Source organism: Sebastes fasciatus, chromosome 3, assembly GCF_043250625.1.
Source record: "Sebastes fasciatus isolate fSebFas1 chromosome 3, fSebFas1.pri, whole genome shotgun sequence".
Classification (NCBI taxonomy): domain Eukaryota; kingdom Metazoa; phylum Chordata; class Actinopteri; order Perciformes; family Sebastidae; genus Sebastes; species Sebastes fasciatus.
This window is the reverse complement of record NC_133797.1, coordinates 36877863-36893850: the sequence shown is the minus strand read 5'-3', so window position 1 is coordinate 36893850 and position 15988 is coordinate 36877863. Positions and strand designations below refer to the sequence as shown.

Here is a 15988-nt window from a genome sequence, read left to right as displayed (position 1 = left end):
TCTGCAATGTTAATGTTAAACAACAAACTATTTCTAGTTATGTTTCTTTCGTGTAAGCTTACCGGAATTTTTAGCCCACGTGTTCATTTCACAAAGTTCAAGAGATCAGGCGATTCATTTTATGCCGGCTCAATGAGTCAAACACAGACGTGAGGAGCTCTAAACTCTCTCCATTACTACTCCAGACACCTGAAAGTGAATGCGGCACCCAGAGCAGCCATCTCTGTGTTATCATTAGCTTGCTCCAGTGAAGGTGAGTTTAAAGTGCCATATTATCATGAGAGAGAAAGTGCACGGGGGCACGCCTCGCCTCAGCTGGAGTTGAAGGGAACCACATTTGGGCTTTGATAGCTGCTAATAACAGGGTTTGAACTTGAGAAAATGATTGCGGGAGTGGTGTGTTTTCATGTCGATTCACAGACTCCAGGATCTGCTTACATGTGCCAGAGAAATGGGTCTGGGCTAATGGGTCTGCAGAATCCAGGGTGGCGAGGAAAGGTAATTGGATGATATGACTTTGGAAAGTAGCTGTAATTGGCTAACATCAGAAGTGCAACTCAGGTCGTCCAGATTGTAATTGTTAGCTTTGACTTTAGAGCCATGGGCAGGGGGTAGAAACTAATTAGCTTAAGGCACTTAAGAACCCTATAGGTGTGCTCGTAACCTGGTCAATTTGATTTCAGAACAGAGATTGGAAAAGAGATTGGAAAGGTTTTTAATTGGCTAAAGTCCTATTCCATTCCAAGTACAGTACGACGATATCGACTATTCCTTTGTGATGAATATAGGTAGGAACCTTTCTTGTCCACCATCACATCAATAGTGTGTCCCATTGGACTCAATAGGGTTGCCAATTCCACACAGTCTTAGCTTCAGAAGAGGGTTGTCCTGCCATTGGCCCACATTGTGTTGACTGAAGTAAACAAACACCAGTATTATGGCTCAATGAAAGAGAACAGTAAAAGTCTTACAGTGCTCTCACTGATTAAAAAGGACGTGTAGCTCCTAAAGTTGACCATATGTCCAAAAAATAAGTCATATATTTTGTTATTGTCTCTTTTTAAAACAAAAGAAATTAGTTAGTGAAGTCTGTTTTGCACATTTGTTACAGGAGCTCAAGGCCATGGAGATTGACTGCATTAAAGACACGAGGCCGACGCTGACTTTCGTTGAATTAACAGCCACAGGTGTCGCTGTTAACAAGCATTTCTGAAAGTTACAAATAGTCCCTTTAAGAAATGGAGATCTAACTTTATCACTTATCCTGTAGTAAGACCCAAGACACAAGTGTTGTGTATGTGAGCATTACATTTGTTGCTACTACCAGAGTTCAACAGAAAGATTGCTATTGGTTTTCCAATGTGTAATTGCCTCAATATTGCAAGCGTAAGTGCTCCTCCAAAAATGTATACGCTTGAAATTCAGGATTCTTTTTTTTCCCCTCACATCCCATCAGTTGATGCAACTTAATTTGTACAGCAAAACAGTCAGGAGAAAAGAGAGAGAAAAAGAAATATTGAAACATAAAACAACATTTCAGAAAAGTGGCAATGGATTTTAAGATGCTTTCTGAAATTGTGAGTGAGGTTGTTCCAAAGTTTAGAAGCAACAACAGCAAACTCAAGATCACCCCTTGGTTTACAGCGTGGATCTTGGGAGTATAGCTAATAGTCTCTGCTCTGAGCACTTTGGATTTTTTTATGCCGACAAATCCAGCAACAGAGAGAAACTTCTCCTGGTATATTCCTTACTTCACAGAGGTCAACGAGCCGCCATTCCCCGAGATCTAGCTAATGAAAGAACCTGTCAATCACACATCGAACACGCCGCTCAGGGAAGAGCAATATTTCATTTACAGTATAACAAATGTAACCATCGATGACCAGTGTGCAGGTGATTAGAGCTGTGTATTTGGACCGGGAAATAAACACCGGGGAAGCACTGACATTTCAAGATGTTGACAGCAAGGCCACCAATACAGTTGGCAAGAGCCCCGCCGGCTTGCAGCAGAAAAAAAGTGTGGTAGTGAATAACTTAGAAATGAATATAATTCTGGATTAATGCATGACATACAAAATGCTGCTGTTTTATATTGTGTATTATGCTACAATTTAAGGTCAGTGGCTGGACGGGATAGTTTTAAAATGGTCTTTTAATTGTGCTTCGCTCGAGAAGCCACGATGTGGGGATGACCCCACACTCGCAATGTCAAGTGCCCCAAGAGGCCCTTTTCACAGCAGCTATTTCGGCATGTCATAGCAGGGTAAACACAGGTATAATTGATCAAATAAATTATGGTCCTGTTCTATTTAGTGTGTCACAGCCATTCCAGTGAGCCAGCATGCACAATACCAGAGCCCTGGAACACCTCAATGGAACAAGGCCTTAATTAATGTTATTAATTGCACATGTGTTTACTCTGCAATGACATGTCAAAATGGCTACTGTGGCAACAACAAAGTGCATGCCCAAAGCTTTTGGCAATGAAAGCGGATTTAATATCAAGTGGGGCTGATTGCCTGCTGCCCCGCTGCCATTTGATTGGCCGTTTGCCAAGTGCTGTTGTCGTCATGTGCTCGTAGTCATCAGAAGTTAGTGTTTCCTTTAAAGAAAACTAACTGCTGTCACCATGAACGATGTGCATTATCGTCTGCAGCACAAATTTGAAAGTCTGTGTTAATTAAATTGTGTGGGGAAACGTGAAATAGTGAATTCTGTCTGGATGGTTGATAGTGTGATTGGGAAGAATGGACCAGCAGGTGGATGTGGATTTTCCAGAATAATAAACTGTATTCAGACCAGCCACAAAAAGGAGGAACATAAACTGTTTCCTTGGGTTTATCACTTAGGGACCTCTGCAGACAATTAATGAGAAAAATAAACCATCCAGTACACAAAACACTGGCCTTTCCTGGAGACTAAAAAACAGTGTCTGTCTTCCATGACATTTTATACCCTGTCGTCTGCTGTCTGTGGCCAATCAGGGAGGATCTCTGGAATTAATGCCACTTTAACCCAGGTGGCATCAATCTCCCCTGATTTGGAGCCAATTGGTAGTCAAATGCACTTTTAAAAATATATATTAATCAAATGTACGCTCTCAAGAAACATAAGCAAAACATAAATGTTGTTAGTAAAGTAGAGAAACAAGTGAACATTCCCTTCTTTGGAAAAGACTAACATTACAGCAAAAAAAGAAATTCCCACAAAGCCATTTTAAAGGGGAAACACACTCCCTCCTTCTTAAATGTGCAGGGAATTAAAGTCCCCCTATACAGAAAGCCTATGTGAGCAGAAAGAATAAACACAAATGAACAAGCATTTCTCAAACATCACAAGTTCACAGCCCATATAAATGTTGAACAGATGAGGAATGTGCACTCTCCTCTCAGCGTACATACCACTTAAGGAAATTGTATATTGGGAGTAGAGAAACTAGGCTCCATGACACTGTCAAATTGTGTAATTCTCTGGTTTTGCATCTTTCCAAAGTAGTTGTTGCCTCACCTTTCTTTTAACCACCATAGCAGTTTGATCTGTAATGTTTCATACAGCTTTTAAAACTAAAATCAAATCCTACATTTGTAAAAGGTTAGGAACAGTCAAATAGAAAGCCTACTAAAAACCATTAAAGCCCATACACCCACACAGGTGTTTTAACTTTAGTCCTCTGCTCAGGAACTGGTCTACATCTCCCTCACTCTCCTGTCAATTGTGTTGCACTGGCTGGACAAATTACACCTTTATGATTCCTATAAGTTCGAACCATAGAGGGTATATAAAGATGGACGACATGACAGCTCCCCAAAAGTGAAGCCAAAACATCTGGATCGCCCCCTGGTGGCTGGTTGCAGTATAGGTCATAAAGCCCGCCTCCTCCATGTTAGTGGATGGGACATGGGCTAACTAAAAAGTCGAAGTACACATTAAATACATTTCTACCAAATATGGTTTCTGTCATTTTAGGTAGCTCTTTTCACCCTGATGTAGTTCAAGTGTTAATTTTTCTGATAAATTTGGTTTTTAATAGTTATTTGATGCTATAAAAAGGGGCTGAGATATCATGATTGACAGCTGCTCTGAGTGAAATAGTCGCACAGCCGGAGGTTCGGGAATTGTACGATAGAGGAGATGTAACTTTAACTTTCCATAACCGTCACGAGTCTGTGTAATAGAACATGTGTCAATCTGATTATAAATGTAGTTATAGAGATATTATGGTTAGTTTTTGTGTCTTTCTAGCCAATAAGCTAGGTGGCTCACGCTAGCAAACTGCGGCTGTGCTTGGCTCGTGATTGGCTCGGGCGTGTGTGTGTGCGGGACGTCAATACCGCGGCTCAAGGCATAAACCCAGAACATACGCCCACAAGTTGTTTTCATCTAACTCTCTCCATCATTTGCTTTTGATTTCCCATGTACTTAATTTTTCAATCTTCGAGTTTACCAAAAACTTTCTTTAAGCAGAACAAGTGCAATGAATGTGTGTGTGTGCGTGTGTGTGTGTGTGTGTGTGTGTGTGTGTGTGTGTGTGTGTGTGTGTGAGAGAGAGAGAGACACAGAGAGAGAGAGAGAGAGAGAGAGATCTGGCTAATCCTTTTCACTTAGCAGCAGAGTGTCATTGACTGTCATTGACAACAGAGCAGATACCCGGGGCCACACTCTTCCCCTGGTGGTACACAACAACTGTAACAACAATAACAATGACATCAAGCTGCTCTCGCTCTCTGAGCCTGACAAGAACAGCTACTGGGGGGCATTCCCGCTGCCAAGGTGACTTCTGCTGGCTGTGTCTCTATGTGTGTGTGTGTGTGTGTGTGTGTGTGTGTGTCAGAACAGTTGTGAGCTGTATAATGTGGCTTTTGGGAAGCAAGTCTTCCTCTGAGTGTTTTGATATAGAAGAAGCTCCATCACTGGTCTACTTGATACGTCCATCCATCCATTTTCTTCCGCTTATCCGGGGCCAGGTCGCGGGGGTGTCCTTCTCCCCAGCAACGTTTTCCAGCTCTTCCTTGGGGACCCCGAGGCATTCCCAGGCCAACCGAGATATATAATCTCTCCAGCGTTTTCTGGGACTACACCGGGGCCTCTTACCAGTTGGGAGGCATCCAAGAGGCATCCTGATCACATGCCCAAACCACCTCAGCTGGCCCCTTTTGACACGAAGGAGCAGCGTCTCTACTCCGAGCTCCGTCCGGATGTCTGAGCTCCTCACCCTATCTCTAAGGCTGAGCCCAGCCACCCTACGAAGGAAACTCATTTTGGTTGCTTGTATCCGCGATCTCATTCTTTTTGCCCCAAGTGAGGGAGTTCAACGATCTCGGGGTCTTGTTCACCAGTGAGGGTAAAATGGAGCGGGAGATGGACAGGCAGTTCGGTGTGGCGTCAGCAGTTATGCAGGCGCTGTACCGGACAGTTGTGGTGAAGAGGGAGGTGAACCGGAAGGCAAAGCTCTCGATTTACCAGTCCATCTACGTTCCAACCCTCACCTATGGTTCATGAGCTTTGGGTACTTGATACATGATGGTAGCAAAGGCAGATACAGCACAACTATTATTGGATGGCTGCATCAATTTCCTGTTCCTGTTCCTGCACTACCCGCTGTCAAGCATGCCTTTTACTGTAGCTAGTGCGCGTTTGTGGGTTTGTGGGTTTTGCATGACAAATTGCAACACAGAGAACATTAAGTGAAAAAGACATAGCCTATATTGGTAGAAAAATAAATTACCTCATCCGTTTGTTTCATCACTATTCATTTATGACTTGCTGCAAAAACTCCTCTAATTTTTTTCCAGCCATCAAGCCATCAGTCTATTAACGGGTGCATTTCTATAATTGTTGCAGTTGGCCCATCTAGCTAAATGTGTCAAACTGCCAGGTTTAGTGGAACTATTGCCACAATCACCAATGACTAATGTGTGACGACTAATGGCATAAATGGCTTTTTGTTCTCTAAATGTACTATCAGATAAATGATGGTGCTTTAACTTGACTGATATCCCTTATGGGAATTCCATTATTATGTGTCAAATTTCTGCTGTCTAACTATTTTCAGTCACACAGAGTAACTTTCCCACACCATACAAGTTTCCATTTCATTTTCCACTGAATTTCCAGTAACGGAGATAAACAGTGGTGCTGATTCTGCAGCAGCGTCCAAATAAACCACTGCGAGATGACGTAATTTCACACTTTTTTATGTGCAAATTGAAAATGTGCATTAAGACAGGTAAATGGAAATGCACTTATGTCTTTGATTCTTGCTGTGACTTTATTTTTTCTTCTGTTGTGTGCCTAGTGAAACTCAAACCTGACTCACCTATTTTGAGACTTCCTCAACAAGAAATGACAGCATCTGTTATTTGTTCAAATGCTTGAGTGTATGTTCAGGGTTGTCATGGTGCCAATAACGACAGCACAAAGCATTACAGAAGACATCAGGCATGGTGGTTTGCCATACAAAGCATGTCTTTGATACATTTTGTTTTTTAGTTTTTAATAAGATTGTGCCGTCTCCTGCCAACAGTCAATATTAATTTCTTTTGAGCATGAAGGTGATGTCTACCACTACCATGACCGCTATCCTAATATTAACCAAGTAGTTTGATAAAAAACATTTTTAGCACAAGGTCAAACCTCCTGGCCGTCATCTGTGGATGGAGTTTGCTCGTTTGTCATGAAAATGTATTCTATTATTACGTCAGTACAGTTGTTATCAGGTCACAGCCAGGTGGTTGTACAGTATATGGGTGGGAGATTGCAGCAAGGTGCTATTTTTAAAACTACCACCATATGGCAATGAATAAAGAAATGTTTGGGAGCTTCACTTGCCACAAAAATCTAATGAAGGCTATAGTACTGAAAGCAAAAAAAAAAAATCTGTAGTGTTTGTCCCAATTTTAAATGTATGGAGGATGAAGGGTAAGATAAAAACATTTCTGAGGGATAATGGTGACTGGCAGTGAGGCTGCAACATCCCAAATTGGCACGGTAGCAGAGCAGGAGCCTTCTACTCCTCACAGGACGGGTTCCTAGCCTTCTCTCTGGCTAATGAGTGCGAATGTAGTCTACATCTCCTGAGCCTTCCAAAAAAGTCCATGTGCAACTTCACACTGAGTTAGATTAAGTTTGTCCATAAGTTCACACTACAGTAGGAAAAAAAGCTAATATTAGTTGGCTGGATTAGTTGAAGTTGAATTCACTGTATGTACACATCGACAGCACTCCCATCTCTGTGGTAGATGTTTATCTGACTGACTTTTAACAATTTCAAATTCAGAATCAGACATGTCAGTATACACTCACCGGCCACTTTATAAGGCACACCTGTTCAATTGCTTGTTAGCACAAATAGCTAATCAGCCAATCACATGGCAGTAACTCAATGCATTTAGGCATCTAGACGTGGTGAAGACGACTTGCTGAAGTTCAAACCGAGCATCAGAATGGGGAAGAAAGGGGATTTAAGTGACTTTGAACGTGGCATGGTTGTTGGTGCCAGACGAGATACAAAACTCAGATCAACTCTCTGATTTATTAAATGTACAACTCAAACCCAAATTTCCATCAATATAAGACGCAAACTTCACAATTCTCTGAATATATTTTTTAATAATAACACATTTCATACAGAGATGCAAAACAAAGTGTTTCACAAAAACAAAGCAAAGAATTACTTTTAGTTTCACATGTGTACCGTGAGTAATATATCTATGCAATATCCTGCAAGTTAACAAAGGGTTCACAAATAAGTCATGTTAAGTGTCAGTTCTGCTTCAGTGACTGAACTAAATGAAAAGATACCAGTTGACTAACTCATGTAGAAGTCAAAGTTTAAACACAGATAAGTTTACATTTACATTAGAATACATCGGAGGATTATTGATATTAAAAAGTGCCTTACATTTGAATAGTAATAGATTTGTATTTAGAGGTCCAGCGTGCGTTGTGAAAGTAGAACAGTTGTGGGCTGTATAATGTGGCTTTGGGGGAAGGAAGTCTTCCTCTGAGTGTTCCAATACAGTAGAAGCTTCATTGCTGATCTACTTCATACATGACGGTAGCAAAGGCAGATACACCACAGCTATTACCGGATGACTGCATCAGTTTCCTGTTGAGCCTCATACAAGTATTGTCAAGCATTCCTTTTGGTGCTTTGGCTGTTTGTGTACAAGCGAGAGCAGCCTAAGACACATTAAAACAAGAAAGTAGACAGAAAAAATAAATAAAATGTGTTGCTGTGTATAACTAGCTAGAAATGTAAAGTACTAGATTCAGAAAACAATATTTCAAGGTCAACTATACAGTGTCGAAACATCTCTTGTATTTACTTCAAGCGTTGCTCTTCAGACTACATCACCACGGTGCCACAGACATATTTCAGTTTGTTCACTGAGCTCTATGGCCAACATTTCAGTGAGAATGAGTCTGTGTGAACTCTTTTGTCTGGATACATGATGCCAATTTCAGTCAAAAAAATTGTCAAAAAGTCAAAAAGTCAAGTCAAAAAGCCGACAATGATAATCAGACTTAGTGATAATGTGCCTGGATACATATTAAAGGAGAGGCTGGACCATGTGTACAGATGTTAATTTGTTATTTTTTTTTTCCTTTTCTTTAATGTCTTGTCCTATCTCTACATTTCCATAACAAAAATCATAATCAAAATGTTGAAGAAAGTTCCTTTTTATGCATTTCGACCACAGTATAGTCTCCATCAGGTTGCCTGTGGTAGCTCAGCCATCGAATAGAGAAGGTCATTTTCGTAGCTTTCAGATTGATTTGGTTCGGATTGCACAGTGGGTTCAATTTGCTCTTCGGGTAGTTGAGCAACAGAGTAAATCACTCTGCTCTCTGCACACGCCCCCCTCGAATTAGCTTCAAACCTGGAAGCTGATTTTAAAGAAACATCATTCGAATAGCTATTACCACTCTCAGCTGCTAATTCGGTGTCCTGGTGGTGGGAATAATTAGCATAGAGGCAGTCTGGGTCAGCCTGGTCTTCGGGTCTGATTTCATCATATTCAACATCCTTGAAATAGAAAAGAGAGAGAAAAAAAATCTGTTAAACTTAAGTTAAAGAGGACCTATTATGCTTATATTCAGGTTCATACTTGTATTTTGGGTTTCTACTAGAACATGTTTACTTGCTTTGATGTAAAAAAAAAACGCTTCACTTTCCTAATACCAGCTGTGCTGCAGCACCTCTTTTAACCCTCTGTCTGAAACGCTCTGTTTGACCCCTCTACCCCCTCACGAAAAGCTCAGTCTGCTCTGATTAGTCAGCTGGCCCACTGTTGTGATTGGTCAACTGAATCAAACTCTTCGGACTGTGCTGCAGCTCCGCTCTAACTAGCTTTGTTTGAGGGCGTGCCAAACTAACAGTTATGCAAAAGTGTTACTTGGTGACATCACCATGTTACGGAAGAAAAGGCAGAATTTCAAGCAAGATGTTTCAGGCAGTTCAGGAGCAGTGTTTCTGTTGGGGGAGAGTAACTCCCTTTGACCTAGACTTTGGGCTTTGTAACTCTGCAGACATTTTACATGCACACACATCTATATAACACACTAAAGGAAAGGGAAAAATGCATAATAAGTCCCCTTTAAACAAAACTGAAACAAGGGGGCACACACATAAAAGTGCTAAACAGTCAATCAAATTGTAAAGCAGATTAGAACACAATAAAAAAAACTAAAATGTTATGTTGTTAAAATAAATCACACACACAACAAATTAAAAGCAACTTGTTGTTGACGGTGCAAGTCTGATCTCTTATTAGAGTCATTCCTGAGCTTTAGAAAGTTTCAAGTAAAAGCACGACCACCCTAATTACACACCCTTGATGCCATCTTCTTATTGAAGATGTTTCTGAAGAGATATTGGAGAGAAGTTTTACTCTGACCTGCAGCGTCTGAATTTAGCTGTGGGTAATTTAGTGACATCCAGTTCTGAATGTCAGAAAGATTGCGTGGGTTATCAATATGGACAGTCTCGCCGAGATCAATAGAAGGATGCAGCTCTGTGTCATCGCCATGGCAATTAAATATTGTAGTGTACAGTTAGCAATTTCCAAGTTTGTCACCACAAAGTTGGCTTAAAATGGCAGACCAGTGGCAAACTTGGGCTTTCAAACTGGTCCTCTCATTTCTTTGCACGTCACTTTCCGTCATGCGTGCTGTTCATGCATGGCATGAAAATCCCACATTAAAATTTCCAAGACTGCTGTTGGTGTGCGACAAGGGGATTTAATGTTAAGATTTGTGTCAGATTGATGATGCAAGCCTTCAGATAATTATTCCACAGCATCTTTCTTTTGCAATAATTCCCTGAGATAATTTGACAAAATATTCTTTAGCACAATCTTCTCTAATTTAGTTTGAGATAGCCTACCGTAGCCTCAAGTCTGATTACTCTGACCTGCTAAAAGGGATGGCTAATGGCTGCTGGGGTTGGGTCAGTCCTCCTAAATTAGCCTTAACCCTCCTGTTACCTTCAAATTTACTAACATCTTTTATCCTTGGGGTCAATTTGACCCCAGCAATTTAAACCTCCAGAAAATGATTATAATTAAAATTGTTACCCAAGTTTATGTGTCAGGTACTTTATGTTTGTTTGTTGACTACCTAAATAGCCCTTTAAATAAAATCAATATCTTCACCGGAACCATATTTTGCCGCCCCCACAGCGTGGGAAATATCAAAGTTCTTGTGAGAATGATGTTTCCCCTCCCCCATGTCGTGTGAACGTGAAGTGAAGTGGTTCTCACACTACTACACTTATGATTATGTTAGGTTAGGGCCCTAAAGCTTTTTGAAGATTATAAAGTTATAGTGACCTCAATATCATCCAAAACAAATGTGTGTAAAATGTTGATATTTCCTTATATGTTTTATACAGCTAAAACAGCCTGGGGTCAAATTGACCCCAAAGAACACCGATGCATACAGCATGTGTACAGGACATTGAAAACATATCATCATTTTAATTTTATGTTTACCCAGTTGTCCCCATTAAATTAGGAAAAGTCATTAAATATGAAGCAAAAAAATTATGTCAATCATTTATTTAGAGACGTTATACATTGAATGAGGTTAAATTGACCCCAAAGATAATAGGAGGGTTAAAGACGCATGATGAACACCCAGCTGAAAAGATTTTGTCCACTAGTAGCTTCTGTCTTCATGCTACTGTAGGGAAACAGTATTGTTGTTGGTGTGTACCAAGAATCCTATTTACAAAGGTTTCCAAAGAGCTGATATTCTAGGTGTTGTTTGTGTGTAGCTCAGCATCGTAAAGGTGTCCTGAACGGCATTAAAGTAAGAAATGAGAAAAGAATGCCAGAGCTGTAAGAGAAAAGGACTGAGCCTCACACAAGCAGAGGGAATGTATTTGTAAGTACTTCAAGCAAGCAGTTTCTGCGGGATAGCAAACAGAAACCATTCACCCTTCACATGGTTTCCAAAATGAAAGAAAACTCACCCCTCGTGCGTCTTCTTGTGGCGTATCAGCACTTGACACAACTTCTGTAAACATATAGGACAACATATGTGAATGTCTGGTGGAGGCTTTACTGATGTAGCCACACACTGTATATGCAACATGTGTGTGTGTGTTGGTTTGTGGGTCTTACTCTGTTTGGTCTTCATCATCTTGCTCATAATCTTCAGGAAGACCATCAGTATGGTTATTACGACGACGACACCTATAACTAAATATGGTACACTTCCTGGACAAAGACAGAGAAAGAGGAAGACAGATGAAAAAAAAAAAAAAAACATTTATCGCACTGAGCACAGCCTCATATCCTCTTTACTATAAATACTACATAAATACTTTAATATAAAAAATACTTTCAGAAAAACCTGGATGTACAAAAAATTGAAAAAAAATGTTAAAAGATCAAATTGGGACTGAATCATTCCAAGAATCCAAATTAAGGTGTTAATACAATTAATACAACAAACCGCAACTTCAATTAACACTGAAATACAGTATATATATTTAAATAAGTAATATATATGGAAGTTCAGATGAGTGCACTTATTACCGGCTCCTTGAGTTGCTGATGCAGAAGGTGTCGTTGTATTGAGGGTCGTGTATGACGTAGACGTCTCAGTAATAATATCGGAGCTGTGTGAAGACATACTGGAGCTGCTTGTAACTGCAAATGAGAGAGGGGAAACAACAAGGACTGTTTTCGGAGTTGTCTTGGGACTGGAAGACACAGCTGAAAATAACAGACACAGTATTCATTTATCAACAATTTGAACAGTTATTACTTTTTGAGAAAGGAGTGGTATTTTTTTAATTGAAGAGCATAAACTTACCATCTGTAACTTGAAGATTCACCTTTATAAGTGGATCACGAACAACAGTTCTCTTCACTCCACAATAATATGTCTTAGAGTCTGACTTTTGGAGATTAGTGAAGGTCACAAATAAACCTTCTGCTCTGTTAGTTAACTCTATTCTGTTCTTATTTGTAGTCTTTCCAAATGCTGCTTTGGTGATGATATGTTTGTCATATGTGCACGGACTGTCACAAAAGTACTTATCATTATATGTTACATCAATCCTGTTGCCCCAGTCTGAGCATTTGAATGTCACACTTTCCCCAACACGGCCATTTATGTTGAGAATCTTCATCTCCACCACACTCAGAGCTACAAGTGGAAATAAAGGAAATAGTTTTTGCTATTGTCATAGTATCAATGTATAAATTAATTCAAATACGCACATTTCTTTGAATATTGATGCATTTTATTATTTGTGATAGCTAAACTTCACCATCTGTCAAACAGGAAATGACTAAATGACTCATTTAGCCAATCAAACAAAAAGCAAATCATCTTACAGCTTCAGCATTTACACACAATCTACAGTGCAAATACAGAGAATACAGAAAAAACATGAACTCACCAGAAAGTAGACAAATGTAAGCATAGATTTTTATCATGGTGAAAATGACGATCGAAGAACTAAAGAGCAAGTGTGGGAATCATCAGGTCAGTCCAACCACAGTCTACATTTCCCCTCCACTTCCTCATTTTCTTACCCTTTCAAAGTTAGCAGCTCCTCCCTTTCCTTTGAACACACTCGCACACAGAGCATACGTGTACAATGTGTGAGACTATGTTAGCGCATACAAAACAGCAAACCATACACATAAAACAGGAAAACATTCTTTATTCAGAATTTGAACACAAAGCAAAGCTAAGTGCAATATTTAAACTCAAAGCAAATATAAAAGCATGAGACAAAGTATTCTGGCTGCACTCTTTAGCATTATCACTGTGTTATTAAAGTAAAAAGATTCACTTTCATACAAGTAAGTAATGAGTTTAAAATTAATCTAACCACTTTGTGAAAAACATCACACACCCCCAAGCCTAATTAAAGTCAAAATATCAGTTCGTAATCCTAAAATGTAGTCAATTACTTTGTAGGGACCAACTCTTGTTATGACCGAAAGAACGAGATTGCGGGTACAAGCGGCCGAAATGGGTTTTCTCAAGAGGGTGGCTGGTGTCTCCCTTAGAGATAGAAGCTCAGTCATCCGTGAGGGACTCGGAGTAGAGCCGCTACTCCTTTGCGTTGAAAGGAGCCAGCTGAGGTGGTTCTGGCATCTAGTATGGATGCCCCCTGGGCGCCTCCCTAGGGAGGTGTTCCAGGCACGACCAGCTGGGAGGAGGCCACGGGGAAGACCCAGGACTGGAGGGTCCCCTGCTGGAGCTGTTGCCCTCGCGACCCGACCCAGGATAAGCGGCTGATGAGATGAGATGAGATCATGAACCGCCACTGTACACAGTTGGTTTGTGTGTCTTACTCTGTTGTTTCTTCATCATCTTCCTGGTAAGAATCATTCCGACCATCGCTACTTTTATTATAAAAATCAAACCTGCAATCAAATAGGGCACATATCCTGGCAAAAGAGAGAAAAGGAGAACGATTAACAGATTCATCACACGTTTAGCTGCAGCTCGCTCTTCACATCCTCTTACAGCTAAAAGTTTAGGTAAGTGAATACTAATACAACGATATTAAATTCAAATATTAAGGTATCAAGATTTAAGGGCAAGCGCATGGTTAGTAAAGAAATGCTTTTGGCAATGAGTGTGTTTTTAAACACGGGGTCATTTGATCATTATATGAAAACAATTTGAGGCATTTTGCTTTTCATTTAACATCAAAAATTGATTTGATTCCAGTCTGCCTTGACTTGTTTTAAATGTCAGTGAAGTATAACTAATATAATTTAGTTAGTATGTGTAACTCTGTTGAGTACTTCTTTTTACTTTGGTTGAATACATTTGTCATTCATCACTTAACTGCATATTTTTCATTTAATGTCTCAATAGCTTGATGATCATACTGCAGTAGCAGTGGAGATATTATTTATAATCTGCATTTCAATTTCAGTTAAAAGTGAAACGTATGTATCAAATGCAGATATACTTCATACCGGCTCCTTGAGTTGCTGATGCAGAAGGTGTTGTTGTATTGAGGGTCGTGTATGACGTAGACATCTCTGTAATAATATCTGAGCTGCTTGAAGACATAGTGGAGCTGCTGATGACTGTTCTTGGAGTTGTTTTGGGACTGGAAGACACAGCTGAAAATAACAGACAGTGTATATATTAATCTATCAATTTGTACTTTTTAACAAAGGAGTGGTATTTTTTTTAATTGAAGAGCATAAACTTACCATCTGTAACTGTAAGAATCACCTTTACATATAAATCAAAGCCAGGTCTCTCCACTCCACAATAATATGTCTTAGAGTCTGACTTTTGGAGATTAGTGAAGGTCACAGATAAACCTTTTGCTCTGTTAGTTAACTCTATTCTGTTGTTCTTTGTAGTCTTTCCAGATGCTGCTTTGATGATGATATGTTTGTCATCTGTGCACGGACTGACACAAAAGTACTTAATATTAAATCTTTCCCCAATCCAGACGTCCCAGTCTGAGCATTTGAATGTCACACTTTCCCCAACACGGCCATTTATGTTGAGGGGCTCCATCTCCACAACACTCAGAGCTACAAGTGGAAATAAAGGAAATCGTTTTTTCTATTGTCATAGTGTCAATTAATAAATTAATTCAATAATGCACATTTCTTTGAATATTGATGTATTTTATTATTTGATGGAAAAACTTCACCGTCTTTCAAACAGGAAACGACTAAATGACTCATTTAGCAAATCAAACAAAAAGCATATCATCTAACAGCTACAGCATTTATACACAAGCTACAGTGAAAATACAGAGAATACAGAAAAACATGAACTCACCAGAAAGTAGACAAATGTAAGCATAGATTTTTATCATGTTGAAAATGACGCTCAAAGAACAAAAGAGCAAGTGTGGCCATCAGGTCAGTCCAACCACAGTCTTTACATTTCCCCTCAACTTCCATTTCCTGTCACGCTTTCAAAGATAGAAGCTCCTCCCTTTCCTCGAACACACTCTCACCTACACTCAAACAGAGCATAATGTGTGAGACTACTTTCGTTCATACAAAACAGCAAACCATATTTAAACCAGAATTTAAACAGAAAGCAAAGTGCAATATTTAAACTTAAAGAATGTGGATGGGTGTGAATTTGACACTAAAAACCACAGTGGCAAAAAACTAAGTGTGCTATATTGTGCAAATTCAAAGCAAATATAAAAGCATGAGACAAAGTATTTTAGCTGCAGTCTTTTAGCATCACTGTGTTATTAAGGTAAAAATAATCACTTTCATACAAGTAAGCAATGGATTTCAAATTAATCTAACCACTTTGTGAAAAACATTACACACCCCCAAGCCTAATTTAATTCAGAATATCAGTTCTTAATCCTAAAATGTAATCAATTACTATGTAGGGACCAACTCTTTGTCCCCGAGTGTGAGATGAGCCCATAATGTGACCGTTTTAACAGATTTTGTCTACACAACTCTCAATGCAAGTACAAAACATGCATGTATACTTGTTATTGTTTGCCCAT

General features: G+C 39.6%; 1 protein-coding gene across 1 annotated transcript; it reads right to left on the bottom strand.

Moving 5' to 3' along the window:
• Positions 1–7575: 7575 nt before the first annotated feature.
• Positions 7576–15961, bottom strand: LOC141764957 (uncharacterized). The gene is made up of 9 exons (XM_074630675.1): positions 15289–15961; positions 14703–15035; positions 14460–14609; positions 12917–13919; positions 12325–12660; positions 12045–12224; positions 11628–11723; positions 11477–11520; positions 7576–9028 (listed from the first exon to the last, which is right to left on the bottom strand). The coding sequence occupies exons 4-9, from the start codon at positions 12951–12953 to the stop codon at positions 8714–8716; spliced, it is 1008 nt and encodes a 335-aa protein (XP_074486776.1). The 5' UTR covers positions 12954–13919; positions 14460–14609; positions 14703–15035; positions 15289–15961; the 3' UTR covers positions 7576–8713.
• Positions 15962–15988: the final 27 nt, after the last annotated feature.

What these genes read in the sequence shown, in the direction of transcription:
- LOC141764957 (XM_074630675.1), bottom strand. Translation starts at nt 12,953, where the DNA reads ATGATAAAAATCTATGCTTACATTTGTCTACTTTCTG. An exon ending in GATGATGAAGACCAAACAGA is followed by an intron (nt 11,521 to 11,627) that starts GTAAGACCCACA and finishes ATATGTTTACAG; the next exon opens with AAGTTGTGTCAAGTGCTGAT. An exon ending in CACAAGAAGACGCACGAGGG is followed by an intron (nt 9,029 to 11,476) that starts GTGAGTTTTCTT and finishes TTCTATTTCAAG; the next exon opens with GATGTTGAATATGATGAAAT.